Raw genomic sequence first — 19,143 nt, forward strand, 5'->3', positions numbered from 1 at the left:
TTGAATCACTCTTTGAAGATATTTCTGTGTTCTCATAACATACTGCATTTCCTAGCCATTAAAAGCTTTTTGAGCCTCGACGCTTTCCGTTCCAGGTGACTCCCATTCCATACTGACAGCAGTTAGCTCACTCGCAGGGAGCTCAGCGCACAAGCTCCGAACTAGTCTGGAGTGCGCAGCCAGCTGACGCAGCAACAGTCGGCGGTCAGTAGGACCTGGGTTTGAGTCGCTAAGCCCTCAGTGATTATTATTATTAATACCATTTATAATGAAGAAATTAAAAAGATCCATATCCTGACGTCCACATTTTGGTCAAGGACTGTGTGTCGTGGTGACGGTTCCTGACATGGACGCTAGTGACAATAAGGTATCTATATCTGTTTTTTTGTTTGGGGTCTGGTTGAAGCTTTAGCCTGTGGACGACGAGACGTTAGTTTATGCAGCCGAGGCCCAACATCGTACTCTTATTAACGTTAATGAGAAAAGCCTCTGTTCCGTTATTGTAATTATGTTAATTAACAGCCTTGTTTAGTGTTGACTTAAATTTGCTATTTCATACCAACAGCACATTATGAGATGTTAGCGTGTCATGGGAAGCAGCAATCCAAACAGTTAGTCAATCAATTTGGCTAGCAAGCTAACTGCAGCGCATTGGAAAATAACTTATAGTGCATTTCCTGTCTTTTGTCACAGTTGACAAATTTTCGGTCGTTTTACAAAATGATTTATATTTATTTTCTTTACAATATTTCTATGCGATAAGACCAGAAAGACAGTCTTGTGTTAAGTGTTAGCTTGGCTAGCTGGCTAGCTAGCTTAAAGCTAGCTAAATACCTCAGCTGTCATTTGACGGTGCTTGTAATTTCAAGCAGAGCGATAGATAACGTTACAGCTAACGTTAGCAGTATTCTGGAACGATTGGTCACAGTTTGGAGAGGTAACGTTGACGTAAATAGGACCTACGAAGGTTTCAGTCGGACAGGAATGTGTGCATGAGAGCTGTGTTGTTGTCATAAGAGGTTTCGTAGATCTTCAGTAGAGGAAAATCTGGTTCTTCTGCATGCATGGCATTCCTCTGTCGCAGTTAGCAATGCAGAAAGTTTAGTTAATTGCGGTGTGGTTTTGTCCCAAGGTGTATTGCCAATGCCTCAGATTATTCCGTTAGCTGGCACATCAAACGATGGTGTTTTCTGACTGACAACACAAAACGCTGTGTCAGATTTACTGAATCTCTAAATGTGTAACCTAGTGTCTTGATATATGTCAGTTATGTCTTCATTAACGTCAAACCTCATTAAAAGCATTCATGCTTATACTTTTAACACGGCCCATCCGGGTTGCAAAACAGATACGGGATGTCAGTGATTGAAAGCAATTGGGGTGACAATAAATGCTTACAGAAACATAAAGGCTTGTGTGATCAGGAGCCCCCAGTGTTATCACTCCAAGATTTTTCCATCCCCTACGAATGCACATCTGGGTCTGACCTCATTGCCTTTCCACAATCGCAGCTATTCTCACTCACCCTCTCACTAACACACAGCTACTACGAAGACACACATGGTTGTTTCAAATGATGGATCATCTGACAAGCTCTGTTTTTTTTTTCTTCACAACTGTTCTTTTTTGATTTGGTTTTTCATCACTGTTTAGAAATCAAGATCCACCACCAGTGCACACAAGGTCTGTTATGCTATGGCTTGCTTTATAATTAGCTTATCCTGTAGCACTGTTCCTGTTTTAACCTTTCACACGTAATCCTTTAACAACACCCTATCAACTATACCTTACCAATGTACAGGGTCAGACCAACTACTGTATTCCTAAACCCTTGCATCAGTTTGGTCATAGATGCTGCTTCCCTGATGGTTTGTAAAAATATTTCCTTACAGCTGTAGTTTGGTTTTCTTTAGTGAACTGGTAGAACAGGCTCCATGATGGAATATTTACATTGTACGGGATCTATAGATTATCAAAGGAAGGTCAGAGAGCCACCCACAACAGTTGCAGTGGGAGACAATAGCTGTCTGTGTGACTTCCACTCGCCACACTGATCACTCTATTCATGCATCCCGAAGTGAGGGGTTGCCTTTGTACTCTGAACCCTGTCACCTTCCCTATACTTTGCAAAATAGCTGATTATTTAAATGGGACGTCTTAGACGGAGTGGCCCTCTCAGGTTAGACCAATGCCACCATGATATCAAATGAGGAGCACCCTGCCCTTCTTGTCATGTGCTTTAATTAGGAAACATGTTTTGGAGTTTTGCTACAAATTGGTAATTTCATTGACTTCTTGATTTAAAGTTGTATGACATCATAGCAATAACTCTTTAACTTGTTGAACAAAATGGTTGCCTGTTTCCCAATTTGGGGAAGAATTCTTGATAGTTTACTTTGTCTGAAAAGCATGTATGAAAATTTAGGAAAAGTTGATGCATTTATACTGGCACTAACAAACATATTACTTTGGTATTGGTTCATGGTTATTTATTTGTCATGAATAAGTTATTAACAAATAACATAATGGATAATAATTTACAATTATGAATTTTTACATAAGGACCACTAGGTTTAAAAGTGTATATAAGGTGGAATGCATTATTCTGTTGGTTTTTACATATAGTATACCGTACTGTACATTAAGCAATGACATGTTTTTGAGGCTGTGTTTAGTTTTTCTGTGAAACAATTGTCTGAAGTGGCTGATTGAGCTTGGAAGTACTTTAATGTTTCAGTCCCAAGTCTTCCTTTGAATGCCCAAGACCTCTCATCTTTGGCCTTTCTGTGGCATGCTGTACCAGTTCATACAGCCCGACAGCTTGGCTGTTGGCTGACTGTCCGGGCCATAAATCTGGGTTAGTGAACAATGACTTGGAGAAGACATTATTGGGCATATATGTTGATTTAAAAAAAAAAAAAAGCATTTATTTGCTGCTTCTGGTTGTATGTTTTTCTCTTGTGGTAAGTTGTACACAGGAAAAAGGCTTCTATGTTGCTTGTAATGCAAAAGTCATATCTTTCTGGCCATCTATCATATCATTCCTTTCAGGCTTTCAGGTACGGAGACTCACCTCAACATATTCCCAAAGTTGGTCATTGTTTACATTGTTCAACTCTTTTTATCTAGCTGCAGCTGTCTTAGTTACGTGAGAAATTGACGGTCAAATAGTTCTAACCCTTTATTTACATGTTGGCAGTAAGATTTTTTGCAAATCACACTACAGGTTGTAGGTGATGTCAGAAGAGCCTTTTTATTATTATTATACATTTTTTTTTAAATATTACCTACTTCATGTACTTCTACTCAAACATAGGGTCAGTTTCAGTAAATATGACAGAAAGTTAGTTTTATAACTACACAAACCTGCCCTAACTGTAAAGTCAATTCAATATGGAAGAACGTAGGTAGATTTTTATTACTATGCTGATATGGATTGTTGCTCCCACCCTAGAAATTATCCATTTGAGAGGTGTGAGATGGCAATAACAATAATGAAAGGATATGATCCTTTGTACGATGTAGATAGAGAGAAGGAGAATAGCGTGCATGATAAAATACAAGCCGAGAATGTGGTGACAACTTTATTTGATCAATTTGAAACATAGATCTCTGCTCTTTCACAGAGACCTACTTCTCACTCAAATGAACCATGTAGTCATTAATTTGGCTGCTGTTGTGCACAGTGTGACAGTAATGGCTGTTTGTTTGTCTTTTGTGAAGGATGTGAAGCTTTCAGCTGAAGTGGAACCGTTCATCCCACAGAAGAAAGGTCTTGAAGGATCCCTAGTCAGCATGAGTCTTTCTGGAGAAGCAGGCGGAGGAGGAGGGGGGGGAGGTATAGGAGGGGGCGGTGGCGGGGTGGAAACCACTCCAATACCCAGCTACCTCATCACCTGCTACCCTTTCGTCCAGGAGAACCAACCCAACAGGTATTGTCTCTTGGGGGAGGTTTGAGAATGGGTGAAACTCTGAAGCCAGTCGTTTCAACCCCCTTTAAGTCTGAGCTAATGGCACCAGTGGTTCTTGTTCATGACAATTATGGATGTTGTCAATGCTGTCCACTTTGGCAAATATTGCTATTCCTTGTGGTATTATTAGAAGTCTGGTGTCCCCATTTTGAACCATACAAGAACAAAGTGCTCTTTTCTGGACCCTTTCTATTTTCAGATGGACTCATTCACTGCACTGTTTACTATAACAATAATAAGAAACACTGTGTCTCTGTTGTTTCTCAAAAGAGATCCCCATCAGATCCTTTAAACAGTGTAGTGAGTGAGAGCCATTAGCTTGCTGAGTAGTTAAATACCACTTATTAAGAATGGAAACATCCCCAGAGTTAGTTTACATGGAACAAACGGTTTCTTCTTTGTCCTTTGTGATCTGCAGTATCCTCGCACACATCCGTTCTTCTGCTTCCTTCCCCCCAATTTGAATTCAAGGAAATGCCCGCTATAGTCGGCTGGCTGTGAAAATGTCATCTGGATCCTTATCAACATTTCTGTATACCATGTACACCCCCCCTAACAAACCAACCCTCATATCATGCACAACATCACTGAAACACCCTTATTTGAGCCCCTCCCTTACTAAAGGGGCTTCTAATTTTTGGAACACATTTTAATCAGCTCCACCAATATTGCCGGATGTTTAGAAAAAATACACACTGACAAATGTTTAAAATAAGTGAAACAAAGTTCCAAAAACTTCACACAAGGCTAGGATTAAATCAGGATGTTGCCATTATGTTTCTCTAGAATGAGTAAGTGAATCGAAAAATTAATATCCGGAATTGCTGAAAGACTCCATTGGCAGAGACAAATCCTTTGAGTTTGGTGGCTTTTCTTAGTCGGAAGAGTAGAACATCAGAAGTAATTTATTATATTACCTCTCTACTCCTTCACAGGCAACATCCTATGTATAATGGAGGGGAGCTGCGCTGGCAGCAGCCTAACCCCAGCCCTGGTGGTTCATACCTGGCCTACCCCATCTTGTCTACGCCCCAGCCACCTGTCTCCAATGACTACGCTTACTACCAGATTATGCCTGCTCCTTGCCCACCTGTGATGGGCTTCTACCAGCCCTTCCCTGGCACCTATGCAGGTCCTGTGCAAGCTGGAGTGGTCAACCCTGTCTCAGCAGATGTGAGTGAAAGATCACTGCCTCTCGGGCCAGCATATGGAATAGCCAATCAAAGGGGGAGAGGCATGGTCCGACCTAATGTTCTCCCAAAGGTTAGCAGCTTATTGTCATACTGTCACATTGACACCATTGATGTTATTTGTATCACTAAAATACAGTGTCCCTCCTCATCCTCAATCTTAGTGAGCGTGCCATGCCTCTGTCTCTTTCTCCTACAGCAACAGTTAGGTGTGTGCCAGCCTCCAAGGGGTCGCCGGCCTCCAACCAGAAGTGTAGCTGTGCAGAAAGAGGTTTGCACGTTGGGGCCTGACGGCAGGACCAAGACAGTCATGCTGGTGGATGCAGCACAGCAGACTGGTAAGCATACTGCTGCGAAAATTGAAGTCATACCGTGCAGGGTTTATACAAATGGTTTTTAATTATCAAATTTTACAACTGTAACAAAAAAAATCAAACAAGAACTAAAAGCCAACTGAAGGTAAGAAGCCTGTTAGCAGGGGAACATTCTGAACTTTAATTGATAAAGCGATGTGCATGACCAACGTCCGTGATGTTCTTCTGTCATGTGTCTGAAAGGAAGCAGACGCTTAAAACATTCCAGACTTTGTTGTCTTTGCCTGTGAGCAAGACTCTTTCCTTTCCGAGAGGAATCAGTACACAGTGCCGGTAAGAGCGGTGTCTGGCCGTACAGGTTGTTGATAATGCTTGTGCTTAACTTAAAAAAAAAACTGGAATGCAGTGTTTCCCGTTGGAGAGGTTAACATGTATGCAGCTATGTCATCATTGACATTTCTGTTGCTGAGAAACCTAATGAGCCTGTGAAAGTGGTTTCCACACAAACACACACACACACACACACACACACACACACACACACACACACACACACACACACACACACACACACACACACACACAGTGGGGCTCAAACGTTTGGGCACTCCAGGTACAATTTTATATTAATGTGCATAAAGAAGCCAAGAAAAGATGGAAAAATCTCCAAAAGGCATCAAATGACAGATTAGTCATTCCTATAATATGTCACAAAAAGTTAGATTTTATTTCCATCATTTACACTTTAAAAATAACAAAAAACGGCGTCAAACGCCCAAAAGTTTGAGGACCTTGTAGAGTTAACACGTTGTACTGCCCCTTTTTGGCAAGTATCACAGCTTGGAAACGCTTCTTGTAGCCAGCCAAGAGTCTTTTGATTCTTGTTTGAGGTATCTTCGCACAATATTCGTTACAAAAGTCTTCCAGTTCTTTGAGATTTCTGTGCTGTTTGTCACGTAATTATGTTGAGGTCAGGAGATTGTATAGGCCATGGCAAAACCTTCAGTTTACGCCTCTTGATGTAATCCACCGTAGATTTTGAGGTGTGTTTAGGATCATTATCCAGTTGTGGAAGCCATCCTCTCTTTAACTTCAGCTTTTTCACAGATGGCATCAAATTTTGTTGAATCCATTTTTCCTCCTACTCGTAAAATGGTCCCTGTGCCACTGGCTGCAATACAACCCCAATGCATGATTGATCCCCCCCCCCATGCTTAACAGTTGGACAGAGGTTCTTTTAATTAAATTCTGTGCCCTTTCTTCTCCAAACATACCTTTGGTAATTCCGGCCAAAAAGTTTTATTTTAACCTCATCGGTCCACAGAACCTGCATCAGGCTTGTCTATATGTTCATTTGCAAACTTCAAACACTAAATTCTGATAGCTCTTCCATGAAGACCATATTTTTACCAGTATCTCTTTATAGTGGAATGGTGTAGCTCAACTCCAGTGTCGGCCAGGTCTTTCTGGATGAATCGTGCAGTCAAACGTGGTTTGGACTTGCTTTTCTCACTATCCTGCGAGCTGTTCTGTCTGATATTGTTCTAGGTCTTCCAGATCGTACTTTAACTTCCACTGTTCCTGATGACAGCCATTTCTTAATTACATTCCGAACAGAGAATATTGGCATCTGAAAACCCTTTGCTATCTTCTTAAAGCCTTCTCCGCTTTGTGAGCGTCAACTATCTTCAGTTTCAGTTTTCTAGACAACTGCTTAGAAGAAGCCATGGTGCTGATTGTTGGGGCCAGGTCAGATGAGTCTGGGCATTTAAAACCTTAAGATTGACATCACCTGGTCTTTCTAGACGATGATTGAGAACGATCCATGACACTGTCAGATCTCAGCTTTCCAAAGGGGGCGGTGCATGCTAGAAACTCTGCGGGGTGCCCAAACTTTTGCAGACGCCATTTTTTTGTTTTCTTTTCTTTTGTGTAAATGATGGAAATAAAATCTAACTTTTTGGGACATATAATATGAATGTCTAATCTGTCATTTGATGCCTTTTGGTGATTTTTCCATCTTTTCTGGCTTCTTTATGCACATTGATACAAAAGGTTTATCTGGGGTGCTTAAACTTGTGTGTGTGTATATACTGTATGTGTTACACACTCATAACTCAAAATTATTTTCTTTATTCATTTTATTAGTATTTCATGTCGTATATTTTATCCCTGTATTTTAACGTTTGCACTATTTATGTCTTGATATTTAATGAACAATGTTGAATTGGCCCTAAGATTTAAGATGTTCATTGCCATTAACTGGTTCTATGTAAAAGCTTGAGCTACTATATTTATTTAGTTTTTTTATGAACATGTATATGTTAATGATTGTAGTAGTTTTATTCCACTTTGTAACATGTTAACAAGTTAATGTCGTGTCTTGAGTTTTTCCTGCTTTGTCCTCAGATTTCCCAGGTGAGGTGTCAGGTCGGTGTGCTGCTGAGCGGGCTAGTCCCCTGCTGTGGAAGAACCGGACAAAGAGAAGGCGGGCGTCCCATCCAGCTGAAGGCTTCAACGAGCAGGGTGCCAGTGAGGCAGATATAGACAGCGACAGTGGCTACTGTAGCCCCAAACACAATCAGGCGGTAGGGGTAGCACAACGAACAGCAGAGAATACAGCAGCACCCACAGTAAGTTGGCTACTTACCATCAACTCCAGACTTACAGTGAACAATACATAAATGTCTATTTTGATTTGTTTAATTGCAGGTAGGACATGATGATTGCAAATTGTCAGATTGTAGTTGAAATTAACTGAATTTCTGGCTGGAAATATGTTCATTGCATAAGTATAATACACTTTTAAATCTAATAAATATTATGGTTGTGGCAGTTTTTAGTACAGTTGTAGCAATGGTAGAGGTCATAGACATACCACAGTGAACAACTAGGACGTATCGCAACAAACAAGACTCTATTCCTGTAACAGCACTGTATGGAGCAAATACCAATGAGAGAGGTGTAATGTAGTTTTTAAATTTCCTTTGCTCTCACAGTGGTGTTGGCATAGTTAACTTACACTTTAACTTGTCTTTTTTTCCTTTACCCTCTCCATATTTTCTATGATGTATAGGGAGTAGAGGCTGGTGTAATGACAGGTAAGTTTAATGCAACATCTTTTTGAACCCTTCCTTCACCTCACATGTTCACACAGTGCTTTTATAGCCATATTTATTATGCATCTTGTATATTATTTTATATAAACTGTAAATAATACATCCTAGTATTTCATTTATATTCTGTGCTGTGGGAGTGATTTTGCTGCTGTAACACCATAATTTCCCATTTTTGGGGATCCATAAATATCTATAGTTATTGATTTATATGTTATTTACCAGCAGGTACCTGGGTAAATGTAGCCTCTCAGGCTACCCAGAAGTCATGGGGAGACAGGAACAGCCAGTTCCACAGAGGAGACCAGAGGAAGAATCCTGAACAGAGAAACTTCTCACAGGTACGGTACAGTAGATCCTATTAAAGCAGACACTGAGTGAAAAGGTTGCCGTATGTCAGGGGAACAACTATGGTATTAAGTAATGAGAATAGGTGAAATTAAATTCATTTGGCATACAGGCTGCATTTTGTAAGTTGCAGTAAAGCTTACTGAGCAGCAGATTAGGATGGATCAGTGTACAGTAATTCTTCATTCTCTTGGGAACAGAGCCTGCATCTATGCATGTTGTTGTGGTAACAAAAAATATGGAGAATTTTAGCACCAACTGAATACAGTTGTATCCACGGAATGCATAGCCAGGTGAGGAGGAAAGCACATGAGTTGGTGTTGACATTTTCTTACCCTGATTTTTGGCATCATAAAAAAAAAAAAACAATATTAGCCTCCCTAATTGGCCGTAATGAGGGATGCTATTTCATTTAATTGCTATCTGATAACACCCTGTCAGTTTTTAGAAATATATATTATTACAATGAATCATTAGCATACTGTTGTTGGTTTAACATTGGTGACATTTGGAGATGGAAGTCCTTTAGCAGAGGGCTGTCAACACTTCGCCAGTTCCAAACACACACCTCTTACATAATTTACATCTGTCTGTCACACACGGTCAAAAAACAATTTAATCAAAACACCTACAGGTAGAGCTGGGCAATATAGAGAAAATCAAATATCAAGATATTCTTGACCAAATATCTCGGTATAACCATAGAATATCGTTGATATTGCAATAATATTGCATGGTTGACTATTGGTGCTTTAACAAAATGTTATTGACACAATGACATTTTTGATAAATATTCTTAGGAAATGCTTTAATGACTTAGTGGGTAAAGCTAAATAATAGAACAGCTGGTAAGTTCAGAAAATGACATCACTTTACTGTAAAACCAGGAAATGACCACACTTATTACGATATATCCAACATGCAAGACAATGTCTATACTCATGTCGCAATAGCGATAAAAAATCAATATATTGCCCAGCCCTACCTACAGGGGTTGAAACATGAGTCAACCTATTGGGAAACGTTCATGAGCATAGCAATATCAATAAGTATCTTTCTTCATTTCCTACCATGTTTTCATCACTTGACAGCATGAACTCAAGTACAAATAAGATAGTGAACTTATAGAATACCAGTGGTACCCTCTTTGACTACTGTGTTCTCTCTCCGTCTCTGCCTTTTAGGATTTCCACGGTGGCTATCCAGGGCGTGTGCCGCCGAACCAGGAACAGAGGCTGCAGCCAGCAGTGGCCACGGGTACTGATCTCAGCCCAGAGCCCCTCTACTTTGAGGTGAGAGAGGGTTTCTTGCAGCACTGTCATCATCACACTAGGCCTGCACGATTGGGGGGGGGGGGGGGGGGTAGGATACGAATCACAATGTTTTTGCTTAGAATTGATATCACGATTCTCTGCCACGATTAGTTTTTTTGACCATGACAAAACAAAACAAATTGGCAGAACTGAACCAAGGTTATTATAATTTTGTATTTTTCATTAGCTTTTATTTAGTTTTGACTTTTTGTTTTCAAATTAAGTTTCGTCTTAATTACTTTTTGTGTGGTGGGTTTACTAGTTTAGTCTTTTTTTGTAATATGGGTTATTTGTCGGGGGATTTTGAAAAGGTCAGAAAAAGTATTGTGTAATAATGATTTAACAAAAACATCATACAATTTTAGAAATATGTATTCAACAATATCACAGATAAAAACAATGTACATATGATGATGAGCATAGATGTGTAAACAGTCAACACAAGAAGCAGCAGTAAGGGGAGAATGTGTTTGACATGTTCCAAGAGATAAACCTAAACCGACTAAAGAAGACATATCAACAGGTGTTTGGAACTTTGGTTCGAGTAAAGGGACAACACACAGTTGTGTAGACATCCCAGTGTTAATCCACATATTGACCCATGTCAATATGTGGATTAACCAATATGACCAAATGTTCAATTTTACATGGAATGTCAAAATTTCCAGGTTCCCAGTCGGAAACTATACATGTTTACGGAAAATTTCACGGTCTGAAAGATGTAACGTTATTTGCTCTATGAAAGACATTGACAAAGATAAACTAAGGACATTTACTTAATAATTTATACAGAAAATATATATATATTTTTTTTGGCACTCATGGCACATTGCGCATCCCCACAAGCCTGTAACACAGGCTCAATGAAGAAAAGGGAGAAAAATGCAGAGCTTTAAAACCGATTTTAAACGGGTCTGTTTAAAACTCACAGAAGAAAGTTGTAGCGTTTTGTGATGCATTTGGCTTTTCAAATTAAATCGTGAAGAGGGTGAATTGAGATCATGATTTTATAAGGATTAATCGTGCAGGCCTACATCACGCTCATTTTAGATTTGTTTTAGGCAGAGTCTGTTGTGCTAAAACATGTTCTACATTCTTGTCAGGATGAAGATGAGTTCCCTGATCTCACTACTGGAGGGGCTGTCCAACGCAGCACCAAACCAGAATCTGCTTCAGCCCAGACACACGCGCATGCTAAACTGCCCAAAAACCTGGTAAGGAAAAGCACTGTGTGTACGTTTATGTAGTTTTCTGTTATGTTATTTTTGGGGCATTTGTAGGCCTTTAATGACAAGACAACTTAGACTTGAAAAGGTAGAAAGAAGGGCAATGACATGCAGGAAAAGGTCGGAAGTCACAATTGAACCAACGACTGCTGCGGCGTGAGCTACCCAGGCGCCCTGGACATCACTTTCTTAAGACAACTGTTTACGAAGGCTCTTTGCTAGATGCACAGAAGTGCAGTGGGATAGAGAGAGCACTTTGGAATGATTGATTTTTGACAAACGTATTGATTTTTGCAGAATTTGTGTAGAATGTCTGACTCTAGTATTGGTTTATCTTTACACCCTTACTTAATACTAACTTGTGTCTCTTCACGCATCACAGCTGGATAACCTGCCAGAAAACTCCCCTATCAACATTGTGCAGACACCCATCCCCATTACCACCTCTGTTCCAAAGAGGGCCAAGAGCCAGAGGAAGAAGGCTTTGGCTGCTGCCTTGGCCACTGCACAAGAGTACTCTGAGATCAGCATGGAACAGAAGAAATTACAGGTATGAACTTCCACTATGTGAGCTAGTCATGTCGAATGGGTTCAGACTGACTGACATGGCTTTTCTATGCGTTTCTATGCCTTATTTCATTAGTTCTGGTCCTCACCACTGCCTGGGCTATGATTACCCTTCTGATCCTGTGTTGTATTTGACTGGTTCATTGGTGGTGTGACCTTGTTCTACATTATCTTTCCTCGCGCGGCAGGAGGCATTCACCAAAGCGGCAGGAAAGAAGAGTAAAACCTCTGTCGAGCTGGACCTGGGAGACATGCTAGCAGCTTTGGAGAAACACCAGCAGGCTATGAAGGCCAGACAACTCACAAATACCAAGCCACTGTCTTTTACAGGTATTCATAAACTCAATCAGACATTAACAAGTGGGATAAAAAGATAAACAAGTATCTCACAATACAACAGGCCTGCAGTAAATGGCAATATTAAGTTTAGACTTTTAAAGTGTTGATTATACTCAATACTCTTTTGATTGTCCAACTCACAAAACACACACTTCTACATTTTTTTTAACCTGCATGTACTTAGACTTTCTGCCTGGAAATCCTTTTTTTTTTGTCCTTCTCTTCAGTTGGAACAACTACTCCATTCCATGGTTCAGGCTTGACCAGCATGCCATCCATGTTGAAGGGTCATCAGCAGCCATACTCGGCGCCACACAATTCCCTGGATTCCACCGCACCCCGTATCAAGAGAGGGAAGGAGAGGGAGATCCCTAAAGTGAAACGGCCAACAGCCCTTAAGAAGGTTAATGATTTAAGTTAATCATTTAGGAGACTTGAGAGGAAGGTGTTATTCCGTCTACATACAAATTGAAAAAAGAAATTAAGATATTTGAAACTGCAAATCTTTTTTGACATTTTTGTTCTTTTTTTTTGGATAGATTATCTTGAAGGAACGTGAAGGGAAGAAAGGGAAGACGAGTGTAGAACAAGAGTCTTCAGGGCAGGAGGAGCATGGGGATGAGTCTCCACATTTCACTGATGATCTTGCACGAGAGCCTGCCTCCCAAGAAAGTGAGGGTAATTTATTTGTAAGAAGTGAAAACAATTCAGTTGTGTAGCCATGTTCTTTACCCATGATATATTTTCTAACTATTTCTGGTCTGCTGTTTGTACCACAGACAATGGTCTGAGTATGCCCAGTGATGCATCACTTTCCCCGGCCAGTCAGAACTCTCCATACAGCATCACCCCAGTGTCCCAGGGTTCTCCTGCAAGCTCTGGCATCGGGAGTCCTATGGCCTCAAATGCCATCACTAAGATCCACAGCCGACGTTTCAGAGAGTAAGTACACACTTGCACCCCACATGGAGTGAGAAAAATAATTTTGAACAGAGCAGACCTTTTGTAGGCATCCCTGGCATTAAAATGTCTTAAAAGTGCACCATGTGGTGACAAGAAATGGTTAGCAAAGCAAATACTTCTCCCTCTCCAAAACCAGAGCCTTCGCTGAAACGTACTCTAAAAGTTAACGGGTGTTTTTAAGGTTGGAACTGTACAACAAAGAATTGTAGAGTGGGGCACAGACGGCAAGCACATTGTTCCATCTCAGCAAAAATGTGTGCCAGTGGTCACAAACACTGCTTTGTGTCTTCAGCTTTAGGCCTATTGTCCAAGCCCACTCTTCTCTAACAGATTTAGCATTTAAAGCCTCCAAAAGGCCACTGTAGCTAAGCTCCTCCTCCTCAGCTCTAAACGCCAGGACGCTTGTTCCTCAGGCCACACTACGTCGATCTTCCGATTTTATCAAACCACAAAGCTACTGGGAGTGTGCATGCTTGCTGAGTGCTCTGCCTTTCTTAAAAAGGCTACAAGGCCCATCTTACAACATTTTGTAGCATTATCTCTGCTAGTTAAAACTTATATCATTCGTCATTGTTGTAGCCACCCAAAAGATGAAAACAATGCTTTGAACATTTTTTTTCTGCCCTCTCATGGTTTTTATCTGCAGGTACTGTAACCAAGTGTTAAGTAAGGAGATAGATGAGGGCGTCACGATGCTGTTACAGGAACTGGTTCGCTTCCAGGAACGAGTCTACCAGAAGGATCCCACCAAGGCCAAATCCAAACGCCGCCTGGTCATGGGTCTCAGAGAGGTCACCAAGCACATGAAGTTGCATAAGATTAAGTGTGTCATCATCTCTCCCAACTGTGAAAAGATCCAGGCTAAAGGTATATAATGTACTAATATAATGTGTAATAATTTACACTACCAGTTAGCACAAAATGGCCGACTGAATAGCTTGTACACTTGTGATTTTTCCTCTTAGGAGTTATAAGAGAGTGAATATTGGACTTGAATTTGCGAGTTATCTAGAAATACCAGTCCAGATGAATGATAATGTTGCTCCGTCACTGTTGGATGTGTAAATAAGCAACTGTGTGCTAATGATTTTGCCACATAAACTTAAAAGTTAAATGTTAATAATTAGTTGATTAAAAATATAATTATGTGTCCACTGCCCCAAAGCAGGCAAAAACATATTGCAGGTTTAAATTTCCAATAAAGAAAGTCATGATAAACACTCACCAAAGGGTAGAACCAACTTTGATGATCTCAAAACGGCAGGTTCTTGCACTGTTCAAGTCATTAGCTGATATCTTCTGTTGCTGTTTATTTATTTTCTGAAATTTTAAATACATTTGAGTCACTGATTGTTTTCTGTTGCAGGTGGATTGGATGAAGCTCTATACAACGTAATTGCTATGGCTAGGGATCAGGAGATCCCATTTGTGTTCGCCTTGGGCAGAAAAGCTCTTGGGCGCTGCGTCAACAAACTAGTGCCTGTTAGTGTGGTTGGCATTTTCAACTATTCTGGAGCTGAGGTAAATCTATCCGTCATCACGTGAATGATCATACAAATAAAATAAATGCAATGGGTCAGTAGTTGTCAGTATAGAGCAGTAGAAACACATGAACATTTCTGAATATCTCATCATTTTTTGCCTCTTACTGACTTTGTAAAACCTCCTTTAGGGTCTCTTCAACCGTTTGGTGTCTCTGACAGAAGAGGCTAGGAAGGCCTACAAGGACATGGTGTCAGCTCTGGAGCAGGAGCAGGCCGAGGAGGCTCTGAAAAATGACAAGAAAGTCCCACACCACATGGGGCATTCCCGCAACCACTCAGCTGCTTCTGCTATTTCCTTTTGCTCTATCTTCTCTGAGCCTATCTCAGAGGTCAATGAAAAGGAATACGGTAAGCTCCTTCTTTTTCTGTCGTAGCTTTGTAGGGTTATCCGTAATGGATGTCGAAAGATGTATTCTGATTACTTAAGTAAAGGTCCCAGTTATGAAGCATACCAAATCTATTAATTCCCTCAGAGACCAACTGGAGGAGTATGGTGGAGACTTCAGATGCCTTGGAGCCTGTGGAGGTCGAGCCGAGTCGCCCTGCACCTGCCACAGCCACCCAGAAAGACGGTGAGACCCTGGCAGCCACCACCAGCGCCGCCCCACCTGGCTCCACTGCTCCCCAGCCCAGGGCAGTGCCTCCGACACTGACACAGGGTAACAGTGAGAGAGACGAGGTCCGGGTTGACGACAGGCTGGAGCTGGCCTCCCAGCAGAGCACAGAGACGGGCTCATTGGATGGGAGCTGCAGGGGCCCGCTGAACTCCTCCATCACCTCCACCACTTCCACCCTGGTCCCTGGGATGTTGGAAGAGGCAGAAGAGGAGGAGGAGGAAGAGGAGGACTACACCCCTGAACCCATTTCTGTGGAGGTCCCCACGCTCAGCAGCCGCATCGAATCCTGGGTGTCAAAGACCCTGGAAAACCTGCAGCTGGGAAAGAGCCAGGAAAGTACGGAGGAGGAGGAAGAGGAGGAGGAAGACGATGACGATGAAGAGGAGAGAGGGCAGAGTGAAGAGGATGAGGACCTCGATTCCGCGGACATCGCAGAGACGAGGACGGAGGGTAATGAGCAAGAGGAGGCAAAGAAGGTCACTGGTTGATGTCACCTCTCCTCCTCATCCCTCGGTTCTTTCATACACTTATTTCCTCTGTTGCTCTCACGTCCCTCTTCACAGCAACCAGCAGCTTTTCTTCTGTGTCTCTAACCCCTGACACCAGACATAATCTCAGGTATCCCACCAACTGACCAACACTCACAAGCATTACAGAGAAACTGACCAACTTGCCAACACACAGCGTCGCAGACCAAACAACTAACCCAGTCAACCCCTGTTCAGACCTGACATTAGCAGACGTCTTGCCAATCACAGGTGGACAGCTTTAAGTACCGGTGTGAATGCATCCAAGATGCATTGACGACGCATTGAGGTAAGAGTATTTCTCATGTCAAAGAACGAACCATTGAGAAGTCAAGGTAAATCTTGGGTCTCGGCTGTTAGGGTTAGATTATCACGTTAACTGTCTCTGATGTGGGGGTTGTTTTGCTCTGCATAGATCAAAGAGCTCTTTCTGGCTTTCTGAAGCTTGGTGCCTCAATGCCACCTTTGCCGGGCAATTCATTAATCACAAGGGGTCACTAAAGACTCATGTGGAGAAGCAGTCTAATGCCTGGTATGTGAACACACCATTCTGAGAGCAAGCTGTCCACTTGTGATCGGATCACCCGAGGCGCTTGTTAATGCCAGGTCTGAACAGGGCCCAACACTCATCTTGTAATTTAAATGGATGCCCTCACTTCTTGGGGCCATAACCTGCTACACTTGAATCAGAGGGAAGTTTTTGACTTTCCTCCTCCAAAACCGAACTCTTTTAGAGTCAGGGACATTTCTACGAGTGTTAAATGAGTGATGAGTGAAAACAGAAATGTTGAACTGCTTTCTGGAGCTCACCAGAGGAGGAAAGTTGGAATCTTTCAGCTCCCATCTTACTTTATACAGAGCTCAGAAGGTGTACAGCTCTGCAAGTATTTGTGTGTGTGTTTGTGTGTGTGTGTGTGTATGTGTGAGTGTTCATATTGTTTGCATACATTATTGCTGTGTTCTTGAGCTTTATCTTTGTAAATAATGTTTTTTTTTCTTCACCTGCTCCACGAGGGAAGGAGACATGTATTTCTTAAATACATCTTAGTTATTTAGCTTTCCTCGCAGAATATTAGTGTCAGGGGTGTTCTGTCTTTCTACCAAACCACTCCCACCTATCGGCCTTCAGAGAGTGTTTTTTAATGTTAAAATAATAAGTGTCCCATTCTGTATTCAGATGATTCAGACGACTTTAACTTCTAAGAAGCAAAACAAGCTTTGTGTATATAACCTTGTCTATGTTGCTCTACTACAGTATATCATGGTTTGTCATATGGGTCTTGCCTAGTGTGAAACTATTTGCGATGTTTTCCTCTGAATGGAGTTCCCCAAATGCTGTCTGTACTTCATTAAAAAAAAGAAGTGCTCCTGTTTTGTTTTCTCTGGCAGTGTTTGTTCTCTGATGGGGGGCCTTCCAAGGCTTGGTAATGACCTAACGCCAACAATGGGTTCTTCTCATTTCTCTGTTTTGTGCCTCTTCATCTCTCCTCTCACCCTGCCTGTGACCCCAAAGTCAATCTTAGCACGCCATCCTAAATGATCTTGATTCCTAAAATGCATCTTGAGGATAGAGGAGGCTTGCCAGAGGGGCTGTGAGCGGGGACGCACCGGTGTCTCGTCTGCAGAAGTCTTTTCAGCACATTTGACTTACAAAGAGGTGTGACACACAGCTGAAAAATACAAAGCGTGGCAGTGTGCCACACATCAAATTTAATTGACGCTGGTTTATAATAACGACTCCGAAGCAGTATAATCTCATTTTGTTTAATGCCTGTTGCCTTGACGCCTCTCTCCTTTCGGCTCTTCCTGGCCTCCTCCGCTCGTATCGAAGGTGGAAGGGACTAAGACGCAGGGGGAGGAATCGAAGATGTACAAATTGAGAAATGACAAGAGGGGATTGAGATTTTTTTTGTAAGTCTTTCCATCCAGAAATATACTTTTAAGGGTTTTGTTAAATAAGCAGTTTGAGAGAAGTTAGTTGTAAAGCTTTAGGCCTGTCTAGGTAGTTTGACATTATGAAAGAATTAGGGCACTGGAAAGTTACACTAAGTCATTGTTCCCCCCCCCCCCCCCCCAAGTGTATGCTCTACACTAAACTGCCGTAGTTGACAAAAAAGCAAGTATAGTTGTTTACAAATGAAATGGAGCACCTAGCTGCAACCGCCAGCCACAAGTCAATTCACCACAGCTGAGAAGGGCCCTCATCACTGGGTGTCAAACAAGTAGGCGCAAAGTCATGCACATACTAATAATAAACCCTTGTAAATACAAGTGTACAAAAGAAATGTTAAATTGTATTAAAAAAATACAATCATCCTGTTATTAAAGCCATTTGATAGTTTTAACATTTTAACAGTTGGAATCCAATTTGATAATGGTATTTAATAGTGAATCGTAGCGACCAGTCGATGATGAGTCGGTGTGTGTAAATGCAGTATGCCGGGCTGTATGCAATGTAAAGCCGTGAGATGGGAGATGACATGTACTAAAAACCATACTTATCATACTATTATGAAAGCATTTCTAGATTGATTAAAAGGTACGCTGTGTGTAGGCTTTTTGTTGCTATGACTTCCATCAAAGTGTTTGAAGTGTGTTAATTGACAACAAGTGTGTTTCTTTGCACTATGTAAATACAGTACTGGTTAAGGTCTTGTAACTAATGTGAACAAAAAAAACGGTTCAATGAAGTACTTTTTTTCAGCGTGTTCCTCGTCTTTATATGGATATTTAAGACCGTCTCTTGTCATAATCCTGTTATCACTCTTAACCTATATGGACTGATGATTAACATCATTAAAATGTTTAAGTAAATCCTTTGACTGATGCCTTGTCTTCTATCTACCGTTGATTGTTTCATCTGCATGTACACAACGAGATTGCAGCAGAGCTGAAACCGAATAGGAATCTGCAACTAGCTTGATAAATGATTGGTGATGATAAGATGATTATTCATTTCAGTCACTTTCCGAGCCAAAATGCCAAATAATCTGTTTCCATGTCTGAAATGTGAGGATTCAACGCTGTTCTCTGTTGTATATGATAATACAATGATCTTGAATCATGTCATGTTGGACTCTGAGAATAACAGGCTTTCTATTAATTTTT

General features: G+C 41.3%; 1 protein-coding gene across 3 annotated transcripts; it reads left to right on the forward strand.

Annotated features, from left to right (window-relative positions):
- Nucleotides 1-96: 96 nt before the first annotated feature.
- secisbp2l (SECIS binding protein 2-like) lies at nt 97-18,849 on the forward strand. 3 transcript variants are annotated; one of them, XM_034871027.1, is made up of 18 exons: nt 97-367; nt 3,724-3,932; nt 4,907-5,234; nt 5,361-5,499; nt 7,885-8,108; nt 8,552-8,576; nt 8,817-8,932; nt 10,124-10,231; nt 11,356-11,466; nt 11,861-12,028; nt 12,234-12,375; nt 12,612-12,787; nt 12,924-13,062; nt 13,164-13,326; nt 13,994-14,214; nt 14,714-14,868; nt 15,020-15,239; nt 15,365-18,849. In XM_034871027.1, the coding sequence occupies exons 1-18, from the start codon at nt 347-349 to the stop codon at nt 15,994-15,996; spliced, it is 3,297 nt and encodes a 1,098-aa protein (XP_034726918.1). In that variant the 5' UTR covers nt 97-346; the 3' UTR covers nt 15,997-18,849. The 3 variants fall into 3 exon arrangements, with proteins under 3 accessions (XP_034726918.1, XP_034727093.1, XP_034727006.1); XM_034871202.1 differs by having other exon boundaries at nt 12,924-13,056; XM_034871115.1 differs by having other exon boundaries at nt 8,820-8,932.
- The last annotated feature ends 294 nt before the right edge of the window (nt 18,850-19,143 follow it).

Source organism: Etheostoma cragini, chromosome 1 (genome assembly GCF_013103735.1).
Source record: "Etheostoma cragini isolate CJK2018 chromosome 1, CSU_Ecrag_1.0, whole genome shotgun sequence".
NCBI lineage: Eukaryota > Metazoa > Chordata > Actinopteri > Perciformes > Percidae > Etheostoma > Etheostoma cragini.

Bases quoted from the DNA above. Each gene is read 5' to 3' on its own strand.
- secisbp2l (XM_034871027.1), top strand. From the start codon at position 347: ATGGACGCTAGTGACAATAAG. The intron at 14,215-14,713 runs GTATATAATGTA...TTTCTGTTGCAG, and splicing joins TGAAAAGATCCAGGCTAAAG to GTGGATTGGATGAAGCTCTA. The intron at 14,869-15,019 runs GTAAATCTATCC...AACCTCCTTTAG, and splicing joins TCAACTATTCTGGAGCTGAG to GGTCTCTTCAACCGTTTGGT.